General features: G+C 46.9%; 1 protein-coding gene across 4 annotated transcripts in view; it reads left to right on the top strand.

Moving 5' to 3' along the window:
- The first annotated feature begins 1,470 nt into the window (after positions 1-1,470).
- The window catches only part of SNUPN (snurportin 1), a 29,531-nt gene continuing 8,867 nt past the window's right edge, over positions 1,471-22,134 (top strand). The window contains exons 1-6 of one of the 4 annotated variants that reach the window (XM_008015818.3): positions 1,471-1,567; positions 6,488-6,650; positions 10,610-10,754; positions 18,095-18,199; positions 18,439-18,532; positions 20,455-20,552. In XM_008015818.3, the coding sequence (XP_008014009.1) occupies positions 6,493-6,650; positions 10,610-10,754; positions 18,095-18,199; positions 18,439-18,532; positions 20,455-20,552 (600 nt within the window). In that variant the 5' untranslated portion in view covers positions 1,471-1,567; positions 6,488-6,492. Of the gene's footprint in view, positions 1,568-1,739; positions 2,136-2,616; positions 2,752-6,487; positions 6,651-6,670; positions 6,819-10,609; positions 10,755-18,094; positions 18,200-18,438; positions 18,533-20,454; positions 20,553-22,134 lie in introns of those variants that run through there. The other 3 variants (XM_008015816.3, XM_008015817.3, XM_073012342.1) reach the window with 3 other exon arrangements.

Raw genomic sequence — 22,134 nt, 5'->3', positions numbered from 1 at the left:
CCCAAAGTGCTGGGATTACAGGCATATGCCACCACACCTGGCCAATGTTGCCCTTTTAAATACATGTAGTCAGGCTTTTTTTTTTCTTAAATTAATTGATTTAAAGCCGTTAAGCACAGTGTGTGTATGTGGCCAACATTCTGAAGCTGAGATTCCAGAGGTAGCCCCTTCTGAAACACCCACTGGCTCTAAATGAACCCCTGGGCCATGTGCTCTGGTTTTTGTTTGTTTTGAGACAGGGTCTCCAGGCTGAGTGTAGTGGCAGAATCACAGCTCACTGCAGCCTTGACTTCCTGGGCTCAAGTGATCCTCCCACCTCAGCCTTCCAAGTAGCTGGGATCATGACTCACACCACTACACCTAGCTAATTTTTTTTTGTAGAGACTGGATTTTGTCATGTTGCCCAGGCTGGTCTCAAACTCATGGGCTACTTCCACCTTGGCCTCTCAAAGTGGTGGGATTACAGGCGTGAGCCACTGTGCCTGGCCTGGTTTTGTTTTGTTTTTTCAGTGATACGGGAAGTTATTCAGCTAAGTGAGGAACTAGAACCTTTCTCCTGGACCTCCATGCATGAATTTGGGAACTTCTTTCTCAGTCTCAGTCTATTTTCCTCCAATGTTTAGGGTCTTTGTTCTCTTCTGTGCAGTCCTGACCATTAGATGTGACCTCCGTGGTTGTAAGGGACGGTTGTTTGGATACAAAATACCTAATATCCTGTGTGTCAAAATTCCCTAGTGAAGTCAGGCCCTGGGCTTCTCTTTTTTTGTCAGTCTCATAAATCAGGCAGACATGAGCTTTTATTCGTGGATGCACCAAATAAATACCCTAGTGGACAGATTTGCTCAGCCTGGCCACTGAAAGAGTCACCTAAATAAAATCTCAGGTCCAAAAAAATTGGCCTTCGAGGGCCCCAGCACCCTTTTTACCAGTCTAGTAGTAGCCTTTCATCAGCCTAATTTCCTGTTATTTTTAGTCTGAATGTATGGTGTAATGTGCATGAAATACACAAGTCCACATTTTAACATTCCCTGGACTAAAAAATGTGCCAAAGGTGGATACTTTGCTTCTGTCATACATTAGTAGTCAACTTCTCTATACATCAAACATTCAGCAAATTCAAACATTTTCCTTGAAAGTTGTGTTACTTTGGCCAAATTACTTAACCTCTCTGAGCTTCAGTGTGTCTACTTCTTCATGTCATGATTGAGAGTTAATATCTACTGGTTTAAAAAAGAAAAAAAAGGAAAAAAATTAAATGAGATGATGGGTGTGAAGCAGGGTGTGGATGAATGTAAGCATTCAATAAATATTGTTTTAAAATTGTAATCTCAGCCGTCCCGCCTTGCAGAGGCTACACCCTGGTAGGACTGAATCTCCTAAATCTCTGCCGCTTCCCCTAATCTCTTGCACCAATTCAATCATTCCTTCACCCAGGGTCTACTGAGCACCATCCCTTATGCTGGACTCTGGCTACTTAAGTAGGAATCAAGCCAGGTCCCTGCCATTGCTCAGCCCGCAGCCGAGTGGGAAGGAAGCTGGCAACAGCAGCAAACAGGCAATAATCGGGGTATGTATCTGCTTTTGTAAGCGCAAGTGGGGGAGCGAAGGTCTGTGTCTGAAAGTTGGGTGTGAGGGGTTAGGAGGAGTAATCCACGCAATTGGCACTGTCCGTTTAAAAGCACGGGCGCAGGAGGGGGAAGGGGACTCCAGGTGCAGCCCTAAGACCCGGGAGCATCTGCGGGAGGCGGCAGGACCCAGGGCCTTGAATGCCGGGCCACAAGATCAGCCTCCTCCCATTGGCGAAAGGAGCCCCGAGAGCTTGTGCTCAGGAGGGAGGCCTCGGCCTGGTCAAGTCATCTTGCAGGAAGGGTCCCGGACAGTGCAAAGCAAATGCAGGAGGGCCCCCACCCTAGCCGTTGGGGAACGCGCCAGCCGTAGAAGGCGGAAGTAACGGCCTGCAGGCAACGGAACTCCCAGCGTTCGCAAAGTAGGGCGGAGCCGGAAACTCAGGGCTCGAGGCCTGTGGGCCCAGCGGTGCGGCAGCCGCTGGGGGGGGCGGGCCCAGCTCTCCCAGGGCAGGTGATTGGTCGGTCCCGGTGGCGGCAGCGGCGCGTGCGACGGTCACCTCGGTTTGGGTGAGTCCCTGGGTTCGAGCCCGGGCCCCGCCAGCTGCCGAGTTGCCTCTCGGTGCCGGGCTGTGACTCCCTCTGGCCGGCCCCGCACTCTGGCCTCCCGGGGCGTCATCTGGAGGGGTAGAGCCAGGCCGGGGACACCTTTTGGGAGAGTTTCCGTTCTTCTATTTCGTACTGTCCGGCCAGGACCCCTCAGGGACTTTTGAGGGGCAGGAGTGAATCACGCATGGCCTAGATGACCCCATGCCTAGAAAAAGGCGGTGCGGGGCGGTGGCGGCGCGCACGGCCGAATGGAGCAGATAGCGTCCCCGGGGTTGGAGCCCGGTAGCAGGGGTAGGGAAACGCGGAGACTGGCAGGATGTGGACCCAGGGAACGCGAGGCGGGAGCGCCGGATGGGAAGACGCGAAGGAGGGGGAACGGATGGGGGAAGGGGCTAGACAGGGAGGGAGGGTGGAGCGTGGGCGGGGCCTGGTCGGGTCGTACTTTAGGGAGTTGGAGGCGGGGGATAATGGTGGAGAATAAAACCACCTTGGGCTAAGGTCCGAACACTTGGAGGCAGCACCATCCAAGGAATGGGTTGAAACAGCAGGAGCTCGCCAAGAACAGCCTTGAAGGAAGGTAAAGGAACCGCCCCAGTATCCAGGACATCAGCTTCAAAGGTTGTGTGGTTCTTGGGAGAGCGGGAGCCCACACCAAAATAGTGCATGATAGGCCTAGTAAAGGTGCTTTGGATTTGGTCATTTGGTGATGAACTGAAGACATAATTACTTTAAAAATTTTTTTATTATGAAAGATTTCAAACTTACACAAAAGTACAGAAAACTAGAGACAATAGCATATATACCATTATGGATGATTTGAATAACATACCATATGAATGCCAAGCACTCATCATGAGGCCTCAGTCACTCAGGAATGGCAATCCCTGGTTGCACTGCAAAGATATTAAGACACGCCTCAGGCCGGGTGCATTGGCTCGTACTTGTAATTCTAGCACTTTGGGAGGCTGAAGCAGGCGGATCACTTGAGGTCAGGAGTTTCAGACCAGCCTGGCCAACATGATGAAACCCCTTCTCTACTAAAAATACAAAAATTAGCCGGGCATGGTGGTGCACGCCTGTAATCCCAGCTACTCAGGAGGCTGAGGCAGGAGGATCACTTGAACCCAGGAGGCGGAGGCTGCAGTGAGGCGAGATCACACCACTGCCGTCCGGCCTGGGAAACAGAGCGAGACCCTGTCTCACAAAAAAAAAAAAAAAAAAAAAAAAATGCCGGGCGTGGTAGTTCACGCCTGTAATCCCAGCACTGTGGGAGGCTGAGGCGGGCGGGATCACGAGGTCAGGAGATCGAGAGCATCCTTGCCAACACAGTGAAACCCCGCCTCTACTAAAAATACAAAAACAAAAGTAACCGGGCTTGGTGGCGGGCGCTTGTAGTCCCAGCTACTCAGGAGGCTGAGGCAGGAGAATGGCGTGAACCCGGGAGGCGGAGCTTGCAGTGAGCCGAGATCGCACCGCTGCACTCCAGCCTGGGCGACAGAGCCAAGACTGCGTCTCAAAAAAAAAAAAAAAGACACATCTTAAATTCACACTGATAATAGGCTAATCTTATCTACTAAAAAGTTCCTTTTATGGCGGGGCGCGGCGTCTCACGCCTGTAATCCCAGCACTCGGAGGCCTAGGCAGGCGGATCGCCTGAGGTCGGGAGTTCGAGACCAGCCTGACCAACATGGAGAAACCCCATCTCTACTGAAAAAAAAAAAGTACAAAATTAGCCAGGCGTGGCAGCGCACGCCTGTAATCCCAGCTACCAGGGAGGCTGAGGCAGGAGAATGGCGTGAACCTGGGAGGTGGGGCTTGCAGTTAGCCGAAATGGTGCGGTCGCACTCCAGCCTGGGCAACAAGAGCGAAACTCTGTCTCAAAAAAAAAAAAATTTCTTTTATGTTTAAAGGTTATAGAGTTTCAGTTATTCAAGATAAAAAGAGTTATGGAGAGTTCTGCACAACAATGAACATACTTAAGTTTACAGAACTGTACACCTAAAAATGGTTAAGATGATGAATTTCATGATACGTGAATTTAGCCACAGTTTTTTTTTTTTTCATTTTACAGACAGGGTCTTGCTATATTGCTCAGGTTGGCTTCAAACTCCTGGGCTCAAGCGTACCTACTGCCTCAGCCTCCAGAGTAGCTGGGACTAAAGGCAAGCACAACTGCACCTGGCAAACCACAATTTTTAAGTTACTTTTAAATTAAACAAAATCGACCAGGCACAGTGGCTCACGCCTGTAATCCCAGCACTTTGGGAGGCCAAGGCGGACGGATCACGAGATCAGAAGATCGAGACCATCCTGGCTACATGGTGAAACCTTGTCTCTACTAAAAATACAAAAAATTAGCCTTGTGTGGTGGCAGGCGCTTGTAGTGCCAGCTACTCGGGAGGCTGAGGCAGGAGAATGGCATGAACCCGGGAGGCAGAGCTTGCAGTGAGCCGAGATCGTACCACTGCACTCCAGCCTAGGCGACAGAGCGAGACTCCATCTCAAAAAAATTAATTAATTAAACAAAATCTAATGTTTCAAATGAAGAAAAAGATCTGACTTCACTTGGGCAATGGAAAGGAACTCACTGGCCAAGTAGAGGGCTATGGAGTTGTATTTTTCACTGTAGAGGCTCTGGAATGAACCTGTTGATTTTGGTGCTGAGAGCACTGGACCTGGCCTGGGATGGAGGTTAAGCACTGGAGGTGCCCTCTGGTTTACACTAGAGCCAGAGGGTTGGGCCAGCCCAGCAGTGCGAGTCAGATTTCTCCCAAATGTTCCTGTTTTCTTATAGTCTAAGGCTCACAGGAGTGTGAATAAAGTGTGAATTCACCTTTCTCCCCACTCCCACTCTTTAGGGTCCACCTAAAGTGGGAAGTCTGTTTTCAAAATGATCTCTACTTGTCTTGTTTCCCTAATGTACTTTATGTAAGTTCTTCACACTACTGGTGCATTGGCGTTACTTGTTAAGCAGCCCTCCACATCCTAGCTCTTTTCCAAGTGAGTCCCACATAAGTAACCCTGAAACCTTTTTTCTGCCCACCTAAATACAAAACAAAAGTAGACTATGAGGCAGTAACAGCCAGATTTTTTTAAAATAAAATATAATTTAAAATAATTTTTTACTTTTTTATTTAAAAAGTAGAGACATAGCCTCACTACGTTGTCCAGGTTGGTCTTGAACTCCTGGCCTCAAGTGATTCTCCTGTCTTGGCCTCCCAAAGTGCTGGAATTACAGGCATGAGCCACCATGCCTGGCTAGAGTTTCTTTTTTCTTTTGAAGTCTTGCTCTGTCGCCCACGCTGGAGTGCAGTGGCATGATCTCGGCTCACTGAAACCTCCGCCTCCCAGGTTCAAGCGAATCTCCTACCTCAGCCTCCCGAGTAGCTGGGATTACAGGTGCCTGCCACCACGTCCAGCTAATTTTTGTATTTTTAGTAGAGATGGGGTTTCACCATGTTGGTCAGGCTGGTTTCAAACTCCTGACCTCATGATCCACCCACCTCAGCTTCCAGAAGTGCTGGGATTATAGGCGTGAGCCACGGCGCCCAGCAAGTTTGGGGTTTTTGACTCCTCTTGTCTTCCTCCAGGGACCCTAGAACCAGTGTTTCCTCTGGAACTAAATTTTCATAATATGAGTTGACACTTAGTTGAGAATTAAATAAATTAATTCAATTTACAATTGAATAAAGTAATTAATTTAATTAATTGAAATTAATTCAATTAAACAGTTGAATAAACTGCATAGAGAGTTACATTGGTTAATGAGTGGTGGCTATTCAGGAAACTATAGAGGAACTGCTCAGAAAAGGCAGGGTGCGGTGACTCACACCTATAATCCCAGCACTTTAAGAGGCTGAAGAGGGAAGATTGCTTGAGCCCAAGAGTTCAAGACTAGCCTAGGCAACATAGGGAGATCCTGTCTGTACCGATAAATTACAAAATTGGCTGGGTGTGGTGGTGTACACCTGTGGTCCCAGTTACTGGGGAAGCTGAGGTAGGAGGATCGCTTCACCCAGTAGATTGAGGCAACAGTGAGCTGTGCTTGCGCCACTACACTCCAGCCTGGGTGACAGGACACTGTCTCAAAAAAAAGAAAAAAAGAAAATATCTGTAGGAAAATAATGTTATTGCTAATATATGACTCATTTACCCTTTAACTTCCTTTTTTCTCATAGAAACAATTGTGATTTTGCAGTAAGTTAATGTTTTTTCAGGAATGTGGCCATCATATTATGTCATAACTGCATAACTGCCTGTATACAGGAGATGATATGAAATGAATGAACCATTTTCTTACGTTTTTCTTGTAGGGAAGATGGAAGAGTTGAGTCAAGCCCTGGCTAGTACCTTTTCTGTGTCTCAAGATCTGAACAGCACAGCTGCCCCACACCCCCGCCTATCCCAGTACAAGTCCAAGTACAGTTCCTTGGAGCAGAGTGAGCGCCGCCGGCGGTTACTGGAACTGCAGAAATCGTAAGGAAGCTTTAACTCCTTGGCTTCTTTCTCTGGGCTAGGAGCTGTGAACCATTCCGAAGGCTCTAGGCTTGTCTCTACAGAGTCCCCCTTCAAAGTAGACTTTTTGTTGGCTGGCTGATCTTCTTGCCCACAGTTGGGGATTCGGAGGGGTAAATCCTGGCAGAGGTAGGTTTCTTTTTTTTCTTTTTTTTTTTTTTTGAGACGGAGTCTCGCTCTGTCGCCCAGGCTGGAGTGCAGTGGCGCGATCTCCGCTCACGGCGAGCTCTGCCTCCAGGTTCACGCCATTCTCCTGCCTCAGCCTCCCGAGTAGCTGGCACTACAGGCACCCACCACCACGCCCGGCTAATTTTTTGTATTTTTTAGTAGATACGGGGTTTAGCAGGATGGTGTCCATCTCCTGACCTCGTGATCCGCCCATCTCGGCCTCCCAAAGTGCTGGGATTACAGGCGTGAGCCACCGCGCCCGGCCAATAGGTTTCTTTTATACCCTGAGCTTAGGAGAAGATGAGGAAGTAGGGAGAGACCAAACTTTTAAACCGAAAGCTCAATTATTTGGTTAAGTTTTTCTTTTTTTTCCTGGCAGCTGTACTGAGCTCTGTGGTTTAGGAACTTGTGAAAGCCACGCCCAGAGTTTCACTCCCCACATTTCCTGGGATGCTTGTGTTTGGCTTCTGTACTCTGAATGCTGGTATTGGTGTGGTCTTCCCATCTGCCTTCAGCCCAAATGTTTCTGTGGCACTCTTGGGAGTTCAAGACAAATAATTCCTAAGGGAATCTGAGGAAATGTCTTCCATACACTTAATTCTAAGTGCCAAGATGGGCAAACAGGGAAATAGGGCAGGATAAGAGTGTTTAAGGCTGAGCTGCTCTGAAGGTGGGGCCGATCCTTATATTCTCAGTGCAGCATGGGCCTCTTCTGGGTCACAAATTAAGGAATTAGGGATCAGAAGAAACTACTAACAGCTGCATAGTTTCCATACAGTCTGCATTTTGCCCAGTGTTGCATCACTGGTTGTGTTTGGCAGAGATGGTTGGTTCCCTGTGGCTCTGGGTGGCTTTGCAGAATACATTTCCAGATCATTCCTCTCCCCATTTTTAAAAATGTAGTTATCTTTGAATAGGTAATACATATATACGATTGAAAATTTAAAATATACAGAAGAGGCCAGGTACAGTGGCTCATGCCTGTAATCCCAGCACTTTGGGTGGCCGAGGCGGGTGGATCACCTGAGGTCAGGAGTTCGAGACCAGCCTGACCAACATGGCAAAAAACTGTCTCTACTAAAAATACAAAAATTAGCCCGACATGGTGGTGCACACCTATAGTCCCAGCTACTTGGGAGGCTGAGACAGGAGAATCACTTGAACCCGGGAGCTGGAGGTTGTAGTGAGCCAAGATCACGCCACTGCACTCCAGCCTGGGCAACAGAGCTAGACTCTCTCTCAAAAAAATAAAATAAATGAATTGAAGAGTATATGGTGAAGTCTTCTTCCCATTTCTGTCCCATAGCTATCCAGTTCCTCTCCTGTATTATTAGTTTCTTGTGTATCCTTCCAAATATATATATATATTAGACAGGGTGTCACTCCGTTGTTCAGGCTGGAGTGTGCAGATCCTGGCTCACTGCAGCCTCAACCTCCCAGGCTCAAGTGATCCTCCCACCTCAGCCTCTGAAGTAGGTGGGACTATAGGCACACTCCATAGCACCTGGCTAATTTTTTAATATTTTGTAAGTATAGGGTCTCCCTCTGTTGCTCAGGCTGATCTTGAACTCCTAGGCTCAACTGGTCCTCCCACCTTGACCTCCCAAAGTGCTGGGATTTCAGATGTGAGCCACTACGCCCAGCCCTTCTGAAGATATTCTATGTATATATGAGCAAGTGTGTGTGGTAGTATATGTATAAAAGCTTTTTTTTTTTTTTTTTTTGAGACGGAGTCTCGCTCTGTCGCCCAGGCTGGAGTGCAGTGGCCGGATCTCGACTCACGCAAGCTCCGCCTCCCGGGTTTACGCCATTCTCCTGTCTCAGTCTCCCAAGTAGCTGGGACTACAGGCGCCCACCACCTCGTCCGGCTAGTTTTTTTGTATTTTTTAGTAGAGATGGGGTTTCACCATGTTAGCCAGGATGGTCTCGATCTCCTGATCTCGTGATCCGCCCGTCTCGGCCTCCCAAAGTGCTGGGATTACAGACTTGAGCCACCGCGCCGGGCCTTTTTTTTTTTTTTTTTTTTTTTTTAACTCTGTCACCCAGGCTGAGTACTGTGGCATGATCTTGGCTTACTGCAACCTCAGCCCCCCAAGTAGCTGGGACCACTGGCACAGGCCACCACACCCAGCTAATTTTTGTATTTTTGGTAGAGACAGAATTTCACTATGTTGCCCAAGCCGATTTTGAACTCGTAAGCTCAAGTGGTCTGACCAATTCACCCTCCCAAAGGGCTGGGATTACAGGCAGGAGCCACTGTGCCTGGCCTTTTTTTTTTTTTTAAACACAAGTAGCAGTATACTATATACTGTTCTGCACATTTATTTAGCGGTGTTTTGGGGGAGAAATTCTATATCAGTTCATAAAGTACCACATCATTCCTTTTTCATGGTGCCAGGTAGTCCATGGAATGGATACTTCATCATGCCATCTAGCCAGTCCCTCCTGATGGGCGTCTGGGCAGTTTTCTTCTTTTGTGATTACAAACAATGCTCAGGAAATAACCACAGGCAGACTTTCTTTCACACATGTACAAATATATCAGCTCTTTTATTCTCGAGATAAAAGACCATTGTGCTTTCATATGTTCTCTCTGGTGTGTGCCTTTTTGCAGTGAGCATGAACATGTATGTGTTTAAGAGAAACCAGCTGTGTTGGTTTCACTGCCTCAGTGGTGGAATTCCTGCCTTAGCATTGAAGAAATCAAGTGTGGGAGGTTATGTGGTATTTCCAAATCACTTTGAAACAATTAGGTTCCAAAAAGTTCTTTTTTTTTCTATTCAGTTTCCCAAACTTTCTAGCATGTGTTGTTTTAAAACAAGATAATGATAAAGGGAAACAAATAAATAAAATATATTAAATTATAAACTAAGTGGCCTTTTTTGAAAGTTAGACAGGAACTGGAGAAGGACCAGGCTTCTGAAAAAGCTGTATAAGCTGGGCACAGTGGCATATACCTACAGTCCCTACAAAAGAAAAAGTTCTCTTTAAAAACAAAAAAGGTATATAAAGCAGAAATCTCCACAAGCTGTCCTTGCTTTAGACTTCTCACTACATCTCAGTGGCTCTTCTCTTCCATCCCTGGGGTCTTTGGATGAGCTGTCTGCTAGGCAGGAAGGTGTCAGCTCTCATCTGGGGTGGGATGGGTTAGGGGTGAAATTAGCCTTTCCAGCTAGTGAACCTTGGAAATTTCTTTAGATATTTTATTTTGCATTCTTAGGAAACTCTGAGGAAGACTGAGTGTATTCAGAGGGGGTTTCCCTATTTAGGATTTTGAGGGGGCAGTCACTGGTTTAGCCTTGCAAAGGAGATTCCATCATTTCTTACTTCCACCAGAATCCCCAAGCTGCTCCCAAATTTGGAGCTTTCGAATTAAATGTGTCGCATTATAGGGCATCTTCCTAGAAGACATAAAGACCTGCCCTGGCCAGACGTGGTGGCTCGTGCCTAATAATCCCAGCACTTTGGGAGGCTGAGGTAGGCAGATCACTTGAAGCCAGGAGTTTGAGACCAGCCTGGGCAACATGGTGAACCCCATCTCTACAAAAAATACAAAAATTAGCCAGGGGTGGTGGTATGTGCCTGTAGTCCCACCTACTCCGGAAGCTGAGGTGGGAAGATCACTTGAGCCCAGGAGGTCGAGGCTGCAGTGAGCTGAGATTGCACCATTCCAGCCTGGGCAACAGAGTGAGACCCTGTCTAAAAAGAAAAAAAAAAAAAGATCTGTCCTTATGCCTTTTTTTTCCTTCCAGCAAGCGACTGGATTATGTGAACCATGCCAGAAGACTGGCTGAAGATGACTGGACAGGGATGGAGAGTGAGGAAGAAGATAAGAAAGATGATGAAGAAATGGACATTGACACTGTCAAGAAGTTACCAAAACGCTATGCTAATCAAGTAAGTGGTCCAGAGAAGATTAGACCCAACTAATCTCACTCCCTTTACTATGCAGTCAAAGCCCACTGAAATAAATGCTGTCATAAAGAGAGGAGAATGAGGCAGGGAAAAGGAATAGGAACTGCAAAGAACATGCCAATGTACATAGAGCATATGGGATGATAAGAAGAGATGGCTTACTGTGCTATGGACTGACTACGAATCACTGATGGAGTCTGTGGGTGGTGGGGTTTGGGAACTATTAGCCTATGCTGTTACCAAAGGCTGCCAGCCCACTGCAGAAAGTCCCTGAGCTATTGATATAGTCACAGACTCCTTATCCTTGTCATTTTTTTTAGTTGTCACTGCACAACTGTTCTGGATGGGGCCTGCCCAGACTACCACTGACTCCTTCCACTTCTCTGGGTGGTAGAATCTTTCCCAGGCAGTGTACTATGAGGCCAGTTTTGAAATTTCACACTCAGGTGGTGGCAGGTGGGAAGTACAGCTGCTCTTGAATAAAGCGAGCCTGCCCAGCCACCCCAGACCAGCCAGTTGGCCAAGGTGAGGTTCAGGCCATGAAACAGCAGATCACTATAATAAACCTGACTCAGTGCCCTTTTAGATCCAGAGAGGAAACCAACATGGCTGTGGTACCATAGGGAAAGAAGCATGGGGAGAGACTGTTCTTGTGTTCCAGGCAGCTCAGGTATTTCAGGAAGCAGGGTATGGGTCCAAGTGGGGAGAGAGGTCTACCCTGCTATCATATACTTGCGTCTAGAACCCAAGTATCTTGGCATCTCAGAATTCTCCCCTGCCTTTAGAATATGGTTCCTGGGCCTGAGTGTGGTGGCTCATACCTGTAATCTCAACACTTTGGGGGGCCAAGGTGGGAGGATTACTTGAAGCCAGGAGTTCAAGACCAACCTGGCTAACATAGTGAGATCCCCATCTCTTTTTTTTTTTTTTTGAGATGGAGTTTCACTCGTGTTGCCCAGGCTGGAGTGCAGTGGTGCAATCTTGGCTCACTGCAGCCTCTGCCTCCTGGGTTCAAGCAGTTCTCCTGCCTCAGCCTCCTGAGTAGCTGGGATTACAGATGCCTGCCACCACTCCCGGCTACTTTTCTGTATTTTTAGTAGAGACAGGGTTTCACCATGTTGGCCAGGTGGGTCTCGAACTCCTGACCTCAGGTGATCCACCCCACCTCAGCCTCCCAAAGTGCTGGGATTACAGGCGTGAGCCACTGCGCCCGGCGAGACCCCATCTCTAAATAAAAAACAATGGAATATGGTTCTTGCATGCACTCCCACAGCCCGTTTCTTTACCCCAAATACAGTATAGATAACATCCTCTGTGACAAAGTACAATTCCATTTTGTTCAGTAAGCGTTATTGAAAGACCTGCTCTGTGTTAAACTAGGCTATGACATGGGAAGATAGATGTGGAGCAGAAATAGCCCCTGTACTCCTAGAATAGGTGTAGAAGATGTTTTGTGCTATCAAAAAGTAACACAGTGAAACCCTGTCTCTACTAGAAATACAAAAAAAAAATTAACCGGGCGTGGTGGCAGGCGCCTGTAGTCCCAGCTACTTGGGAGGCTGAGGCAGAAAATCGCTTCAACCTGGGAGGCGGAGCGTGCAGTGAGCTGAGATCACGCCACTGCACTCCAGCCTGGGTGACACAGCAAGACTCCATCTAAAAAAAAAAAAAAGTGAGATTCCAACCAGGGAGGAAGGAGGGGGCGTGAGATCAGAGAAGGGTTAGTGAAGGAAGAGGCAGCCTTGAAGGGTAAGTAGGACATTAATAGATAGAAGTGCAGTGCATTTTAGGGCATTCCAGGCAGTGGGAACAAACAGGCTGAGCACGACGCCCAGAAGTGGGAAAGGAGTATATGGTGTGCCCAGGAGCAGTTTGCAGTCCAGTTAGGGTGGAGTGGCATAGAGTTAGGGGAAGGAGTATGGCAGAAGAGATGTAACAGGCCTCAAAAATATGTGTAGGGGTCGGGCACAGTGGCTCACACCTGTAATCCCAGCACTTTGGGAGGCTAAGACCAGGAGTTCGAGGCCAGCCCGGCCAACGTGGTGAAACCTCATCTATTAAAAATACAAAAATTAGCCAAGTGTGGTGGGTGCCTGTAATCCCAGCTACTTGGGAGGCTGAGGCAGAAAATCACTTGAACCGGGGAAGTGGAGGCTGCAGTGAGCCGAGATCATGGCATTGTACTCCAGCCTGGGTGACAAAGCTATAGTCCATCTCAAAACAAACAAACAAATATATATATATATATATATATATATATGCAGGGAGGCCGGGTATAGTATCTCACACTTGTAATCCCAGCACTTTGGGAGGCCAAGGCAGGAGGATTGCTTGAGGCCAGGAGTTTGAGACCAGCCTGGGCAGCATATGAAGATCCCATCTCTATAAAAAATAAATAAAATAAATAAAAAATAAATGTTGCCAGATAGAAGAACTTAGCAGTGGACTGGATATGAGAGGCAGTATAAGAAGTGGTCAAGGATGTAAGCTTTGAGGTCACATAGATCTGATCTCAAAGCTAGGCTCTGTGTTGACCTTAAGCAAGATATTTTAACCACTCTAAGTCTTTGGTTTCTTATCTGTAAAATAGCGGATAGTAGTAGTACTTATCACACAGGATTGGTAGGAGGATTAAATGAAATAATGCTAATGTACCTTAAATACCTAGTCCAGAGCCCGTAACTGCCCCCCAAGTATTAGCTGCCATGACTATTTTTTAAACAGTTATATTGAGATATAATTCATATACCATACAATTTGCCTATTTTTATTGTGTAGTTTAATGTTTTTGAATAAAGTGAGCCTGCCCAGCCACCCCAGACGAGCCAGTTGGCCAGGGTGAAGTTCAGGCCATGAAACAGCAGATCACTATAATAAACCTGACTCAGTGCCCTAGTGTAGTCACAAGACTGTGCAACCATCACCACTATTTAATTCTAGAACATTTTCCTTATCCCCAAAAGAAACCCCCATACTAATTAGTGTCACTCTCCATTCTTCCCTGTAGCCCGTAATCACTAATCTACTTTCTGTGCCTATTCTGGACATTTCATAGAAAGGGAATCATATAATATGTGGACTTCTGTTAACTGGCTTCTTTTACTTAGCATGAGGTTTCCAAGGTTCATCATGTTGTACCATGTATCAGTACTTCACTCCTTTTTATTACCAAATAATATTCCACTGTATGGATAGACTACATTTTGTTTATTCATTCTTCAGTTTATGGCTATTTGAGATGCTCCCACTTTTTGGCTGTTATGAATAATGCCATTTTTATTTGATTTTTAAATTAATTTTATTTATTTATTTTTTTGAGGTAGAGTCTCACTCTGTCATCCAGGCTGGAGTACAGTGGCATGTTCTTGGCTCACTGCAGCCTCCATGTCCTGAGTTCAAGTGATCCTCTTGCCTCAGCCTCCCTAGTAGCTGGGATTACAGGTGTGCGCCATCACACCCAGCTACTTTTAGTAGAGACGAGGGTTTCACCGTGTTGACCAGGCTCGTCTCAAACTTGTGACCTGAGCTGATCCACCCACCTTGGCCTCCCAAAGTGCTGGGATTACAGGTGTGAGCTACTGCACTTGGCCAAATAATGCCCTTATTAACATTCATGTACTACAAGTTTTTGTGTGAGCATATGTTTTCATTTCTCTTGTGTATATATCTGGAAGTGGAATTCCTGGGTCTATATATGATAACTCTGTTTAACCTTTTGAGGAAGTGCTAGACTGTTCTCCAAAGTGACTCCACTACTTTACATTCCTACCAGCAACATGTAAGTATTCCAATTTCTCCACAGCTTTGCCAACACTTGTTATTGTCCATCCTTTTAAGTATAGCCATCTTAGTGGGTGTGAAGTGGTGTCTTGTGGTTTTGATTTGTATTTCCCTAGTGACTAATGATGTTAAACATCTTTTTTTTTTTTTTTTTTTTTTTGAGATGGAGTCTCGCTCTCTCGCCCAGGCTGGAGTGCCATGGCACGATCTCAGCTCACTGCAACCTCTGCCTCCTGGGTTCAAGTGATTCTCCTGCGTCAGCCTCCCAAGTAGCTGGGACTACAGTCCCCTGCCACCACATTCGGCTAAGTTTTGTATTTTTAGTAGAAATGGGGTTTCACCATATTGTCCAGGCTGGTCTTGAACTCCCAACCTTGTGATCTGCCCACCTCAGCCTCCCAAAGTGCTGGGATTACAGGCGTGAGCCACTGCGCCGGCCTGATGTTAAACATGTTTTCTTGTGCGTGTTGGTTATTTGTATATCTTCTTTGGAGAAATGTCTATTCAAATCCTTTGCCCTTTGCCCTTTTTTTTTTCTTCTTTTTAGACGGAGTCTCGCTGTGTCACCCAGGCTGGATGCAGTGGCGTGATCTCGGCTCACTGCAAGCTCTGCCTCCTGGGTTCACGCCATTCTCCTGCCTCAGCCTCCAAAGCAGCTGGGACTACAGGCACCCGCCACCACGCCTGGCTAATTTTTTTTTGTATTTTCAGTAGAGATGGGGTTTTGTCGTGTTAGCCAGGATGATCTTGATCTCCTGACCTCGTGATCTGCCTGCCTCATTTTTTAATTAAGTATTTATCTTTTTCTTATTGAACTATAAGAGTTTTTAATATATTCTAGATACAAGTTCCTTATCAGATACATGATTTGCACATATTTTCTTTCATTCTGTGGGTTGTCTTTTTGTCTTCTTGGTGATATTGTTGGCAGCACAGAATTTTTAAATTTTGATGTAGTCTAATTTGTCTAGATTATGCTTAAAATCTAAGATTCAGTAACAGAGTGGTGATGCCATTAACAACGTTATGAGATACAGAAGGGAAGGGTAGGTGTTTCAGGGGTGGAAGTACTTAGGCAACAGAAGGTAGTTAATTCCATTTTGGATATACTGAGTTTTAGGTGCAGAGGAGACAAACAGAGAAAGAGATACCAAACAGACATCTGGCAATATAGGTGGGTGTGGAGGAAAGAAGTCTGGAGATGAAGGAGCATTAGGAGGCATCCTCTTAGAAGTAACAAGTGAAGCTATAGAAATAGATGAGATCCACCCCTAATGGGGACAGCATCTAAGAGAAAAGGGGGACCTAAAACAGCCCCCTGAAGATTACATATTTTGGGGGAGTATGTGGAGGAATGTTTAGAGGGAAAAACAGAGTAGTGCTATGTCATGGGGCCAAGAGAACGTGTGTCAAGAAGAGAGATGTGGCTGGTAGCATTATACAGGGCAAGGAGTAGAGTGGGAAGGATAAGGAAGAAGTATGGGAGGCCAGGCTTGGTGGCTCATACCTGTAATCCCAGCACTTTGGGAGGCCGAGGTGGGTGGATCACCTGAGGTCAGGAGTTCGAGACCAGCCTGGCCAAAATGGTAAAACCCTGTCTCTACTAAAAATACAAAAATGAGCCGGACTCATTTTTTTTTGAGACGAGTCTACAGCGTGTGCCTGTAGTCCCAGCTACTAGGGAGGCTGAGGTGGGAGGATCGCTTGAACCCGGGAGGTGGAGGTTGCAGTGAAGTGAGATTGTGCCACAGCACTCCAGCTTAGGGTGACAGAGTGAGACTCCAATTCAAAAAAAAAAAAAACAAAAGGAAGAAGTATGGGAGGAGGTCACTGAGGGCTTCAGTAGGACTGTGGGTAGCAAATCTGGACTGTGACTGTCAGAGTGAGCAGGAAGGCAGCATCAAGAAGTATTAAGTAGTTTTAAACTAGGAGAAAGTGGAGTAGCTCAGCAGAAATGCTGAGTGACAAAAAGGTTTTTTTTGAGACGGAGTCTCGCTCTGTTGCCAGGCTGTAGTGCAGTGGTGCGATCTCGGCTCACTGCAACCTCCATCTCCCAGCTTCAAGTGATTCTGTTGCCTCAACCTCCTGAGTAGCTGGTACTGCAGGTGCACGTCACCACGCCCAGCTAATTTTTGTATTTTCAGTAGAGACAGGGTTTCACCCTGTTGGCCAGGATGGTCTTGATCTCTTGGCCTCGTGATCTGCCCTCCTTGGCCTCTCAAAGTTCTGGGATTATAGGCGTGAGCCACGGCGCCCGGCCACAAAAAGTTTTTTTTTTTTAAGACTGGGAGTGAGTGTCTAAAGGGAAGGAGAAATGAAAGATTCAATGGCAGGGATTAATTGATGGGACAAAGTCTTTTTTTTTTCTTTCTGGGATGAAGTCTCGCGCTGTTGCCAGGCTGGAGTGCAGTGGCATGAACTTGGCTCACTGCAACCTCTGCCTCCTGGGTTCAAACTATTCTCCTGCCTCAGCCACCTGAGTAGCTAGGATTACAGGTGCCCACCAACACGCCCAGCTAATTTTTGTATTTTTGGTAGAGACAGGGTTTCACCATGTTGGCCAGAATGATCTCGATCTCTTGACCTCATGATTCGCCTGCCTTGGCCTCCCAAAGTGCTGGGACTACAGGTGTGAGCCACCGCGCCCGGCCCATGGGACAAAGTCTTTACAGATGGAAGAGACTGAGTGGAAGAGTTTGTCTTCCCAAATTAATTTCACCACATCACTGTTTTTGTTGGTTTGGTTTGGTGTTGTTTTGTTTTTTAAGGCAGATTTCCTAACATCCTTTAGTACCGTATTTGGGGCATCAGTTTGGGAAATGCTGGTCTAGTCGAAGAGCATCTCAAGGTCAGGGATCTTATTCATCTCTGAGATGTGGCCATGGAACATAATAGTAATGATGATAGGAGGAGATGGACAAAGTAAGGAAAGGAAGAGCGTTCATCACCCTGACCCGGGAGGTGAGGCAGTAAGCATGTTGTGGGTGCAGGTGGAGATGGAGGAGAGAAGCCGAAATTCACAGTCAGTGGCCCCCATCATCCTGTCAGCTGTGCAGGAGACACAACCAATTCCCTAGAGCACATGGGATGGAGGTGCCACTGTCAGCCTTTTCTGCCCTCATTCTTTTTTTTTTTTGAGACGGCGTTTTGCTCTTGTTGCCCTGGCTGGAGTGCAATGGTGCCATTTTTGCTCACTGCTACCTCTGCCTCCTGGGTTCAAGCAATTCTCCTGCCTCAGCCTTCCTAGTAGCTGGGATTACAGGTGCCTGCCACCACACCCAGCTAATTTTTTGCATTTTTTAGTAGAGATGGGATTTCACTATGTTGGCCAATCTGGTCTCGAACTCCTGACCTCAGTTGATCCACCTGCTGCAGCCTCCCAAAGTGTTGGGACTACAGGCGTGAGCCACCATGTCCAACTCTCTGCCCTCATTCTTTCACTCGGGTTTTTAATATACACACAGGATATGAATGCCTTGACATTGCAGACATTCAAGTAGCACACCCTTGCTGATCTTTAACACTATTTTTTGCATTTCCAGTTGATGCTTTCTGAGTGGTTAATTGACGTTCCTTCAGATTTGGGGCGGGAATGGATTGTGGTCGTGTGCCCTGTTGGAAAAAGAGCTCTTATCGTGGCCTCCAGGGTGAGTAACTGTCTGCCCCCATGCCAGTAGGCCTAGTCTGTAGTGGGAGGGATTGTTTGTTGCTCCATTTTCCTCATCCGCCACAACAGCTGTGCCTGGAGTGGAGCTTGAAACACTGTCCTGCAGGAAGGATTTGTTGAGAGTCATCTTTGGTCCAGTAACATTCCTGCAGAATGAGGAAGCAAGAGGGCGAGGAGACCTTGAGGTCTAATGAGAATGGTAACTTTCTCTCCACGCAGGGTTCTACCAGTGCCTACACCAAGAGTGGCTACTGTGTCAACAGGTTTTCTTCCCTTCTGCCAGGAGGCAATAGGCGAAACTCAACAGCAAAAGGTACCTACATAGAGTGTCTACTTATTAATCAGTAAAAGACAGTGTAATGTGCTTTAAAGACCCACTTAGATAATTTATCTTTGTTTTTTTTTGTTTTTTGAGACGGAGTCTCACTTTGTCACCCAAGCTGGAGTGCAGTGGCACAATGTTGGCTCACTGTAACTTCTGCCTCCCAGGTTCAAGTGATTCTCCTGCCTCAGCCTCCTGAGTAGCTGGGATTATAGGCATTCGCCACTGCACCCGGCTAATTTTTGTACTTTTAGTAGAGACTGGGTTTCACCATTTTGGCCAGGCTGGTCTTGAACTCCTGGCCTCAAAGTGATCTGCTCACCTTGGCCTCCCAAATTCCTGGGATTACAGGCGTGAGCCACTGCACCTGGCCTGAAAGCTTATCTTTGAAACTGCATGTAGACACCATCCTGGCCCCTGGACCAAGCGCCTCCCCTTCAAGGTCAAGCCTCCTCAGGTACAGAATAAATGCAGTCCCATGAGGCCTGATGGTCCATAAGTTCCTGAATTAAGGTCAGCGTGTCTTTGGACTTCTATTACGAGACAACAGATGCAGATTTGGGGGGAAATGTCCCTTGGAGAATACCAAGCTTTATAATGGTACAGTCAACTGATGCTGGCGCTTCCCTGCCAAACTCCCTTTTCTCCTTTCTCATTGTTGTAACCTTAGCTTCTTCCTCCCCACTGGGCCTAGCTAAGTGGACTAAGGTCATGGAGGAGAAATAACTTACCCATGGTTATTCAGGCAGGAATTGCTTGCTTTCTTCTCTACCTGCTCAGGCTCCTTTGGAAGTTCCTCATGTCCTCTGTACTGAGCCCAGACTTCTCTTTTTTTATTTTTTTACATGGTCTCACTCTGTGGCCCAGGCTCGGGTTCAGGGGCATGATCACAGCTCACTGCAGCCGTTACCTCTCAGGCTCAAGTGATCCTCCCACCTCAACTTCCTGAGTAACTGGGAGTACAGGAGTGCACCACCACGCCCGGCTAATTTTTTGTACTTTTGGTAGAGATGGAGTTTTGCCATGTTGCCCAGGCTGGTCTGGTACTCCTGGGCTCAGAGCCATCTGCCTGCCTCCACCTCCCAAAGTGCTGGGACTACAGGTGTGAGCCACTGCACCCGGCCTAGATCTGACTTCTTTACTGGCGTTTAGTGCCTTTCACATGCAGGCTTTGTCCCCCCATCCCATGTCTTCCCTACTCGTTATACCCACCTTCTGTTCAGCTGACTTGCCTCCCCTCATGTGCCCAGTTCATTCTGCCTCTGGGCCTTTGCTCATGCCACATCAGTACATGGGTCTGAAATGCCCTCTCTTCACCTCTCTGCCCTGTTATTTAAACCCTCCTGGTCCCAGAAGACTCTTATTTGTATTGCGTCTCTCCCTTGAAGCATTTCCTGCTGCTCCAGACTTCTCTTTCTGGAACTCCTGTTGCTGTTAGTATGAGCTCTGTAATTTAACTCTTAGTTCTTTCTTCCGTGATCATCTTATCCCCTTAACCAAATGGTAACTTCCTTAAAGGCAGGGAATATTTATAGTTAATATTCCCCACATAACACAGTGCCTATGATAGAAACTCAAAAAGCAGTTGTAAACTAAAATGGAAGATGACTTGCTTTTAAACCTCTCTGAGGTGAGTAAATGTGCCAGTTTATCTAAAACTTCAGAATTCTCACTTTGCTTAAGGTTTGCCTTGATCCGTCTTGTGCTGTCTTACCCTAAGTCACCATGAAGCTGTAGCTGGTAGCCAGGCAGGGTTCTCTCCCCAGTGAATCCTTAGTCCTTAGTGCCAGTGACTGCTGCAAGCACTGAGGATTGTTGGACTGGAGCCTCTAGGATGGGGCTCCCTAGGTTGTGGTGGAAGGAACCTGGTTGGAAGAAGAACTCTGTGCTGACTTTCTGCTTTGTGTCCCCAGACTACACCATTCTAGATTGCATTTACAGTGAGGTAAACCAGACCTACTACGTTCTGGATGTCATGTGCTGGCGGGGACACCCTTTTTATGATTGCCAGGTAGGGATGGATCCTCCCCTCATGGCTCTTCTTGTTTTCTCCTCTCCTCCCGGGAAAACAGCTCAGCATGTGGGTTTGGTACGTGACCAACTTCTTGGTGTGTACAGGATGTGGTATATCAAGAACATTATCTAATGCTCCCTGCATCTTTGAGTGTGTTTAAATTAGCTTAGTTTTAAAAGAGAAATAGGAGGAACTAAGAGAAACATGCAGTTCTTGAGAGGAGGAAAGAGAGAAACGGCAGGGGTGTAGGCTGGGACTTGGTAGCAGCTGCACCCGCCCCCTTATCTCTCTCCAGAGTATGAGAGGATTTCTGGCAGTGAAGATTGTGGGGCAAGGGGGTGGGGGTGCCACTTTGTGCAGGCAGCCCCAGGAAGAGAAGGTGGAATTGAATGTAAGTCACCATCTACTAGACTCCTGCAACCTCCACTCCTTCACCAACCACATCCTGACCCTGAAAATGGCAGGGCCTCCTTGGTATGACCCAGAACCTCAAATCTCAAGAGGTTAGCTCTAGGAGGAGACTTTTCAAGTTGGGAGAGGCCCCAATATTCTCCCCTTTAGTTTCACCATACCCCCAACATTTTACTATTGCTGATTCTTAATAGGTAACAGCAGCAGTCATCAGGTGAGGCTGAGTGAACCCCACAGGCCTCCATCCCTGTTAACAACACTCTCCCCATCATTGTCCCGGTTGTATAATAGTGGGTTTGGGGGTTTTTGTACTTCCTTTTGCTCCCTGTCAATTAGTTTATTATAGTGGTTCTCAATGTGTCGTCTCCAGACCAGGCATATCAGAACGTTGTAGAAATGCACATTCTCAGACCTGCTGAACCAGAAGCCATGGGCCCGAGGCCGATGTGTGAACAGGCTTCCAGTGATCTTCATGCAGCCTGTCGCCATAGTCTGCTTCTTTCTAAGCCATTCCTGCACAGTAGGTTTCCAAAACACGCTAGGTGTTGGTAGTCAGAATTCTAAAGTGCATCTCATTCAAACAATAACAATCAAGATGTGCATTGCTAAGCGCTTTGTGCATTAGCTCATTAAATCCCTTACAACACCTCCTTATTGTAAGGTAAGTACTATTATTATCCTTTTTTTTTTCTTTGAGGCGAAGTCTCGCTCTGTCGCCCAGGTTGGAGTGCAGTGGTGCGATCTGGCTTACTGCAACTTCTGCTTCCTGGATTCAAGCAATTCTCCTGCCTCAGCCTCCTGAGTAGCTGGGATTGCAGGCGCTTGCCACCACACCCAGCTAATTTTTGTATTTTTAGTAGAGACAGCATTTCACCATGTTGGCCAGGCTCTCTTGAACTCCTGACCTCAAGTGATCCACCCACCTTGGCCTACCGAAGTGCTGGGCATGAACCACTGCACCCGGCCTGTCCTTGACATATAGATACGGAAGCTGAGATGTTAAGAAGCACGGGTCTTAAGTATCTTGCCCAAGTGCAGAACCAAGCCTACAACTCAGAACATAAATTCAATCTAGAACATATTTTGCTTTAATTCTGCTGAAGGATATTTTATTACATGTATTCACAACCTACAAATTTGGTAACTAAACCAAATATATTTTTATAAT

This window comes from Chlorocebus sabaeus, chromosome 26, assembly GCF_047675955.1.
Source record: "Chlorocebus sabaeus isolate Y175 chromosome 26, mChlSab1.0.hap1, whole genome shotgun sequence".
NCBI lineage: Eukaryota > Metazoa > Chordata > Mammalia > Primates > Cercopithecidae > Chlorocebus > Chlorocebus sabaeus.
This window is presented reverse-complemented; position numbering and strand designations above follow the sequence as displayed.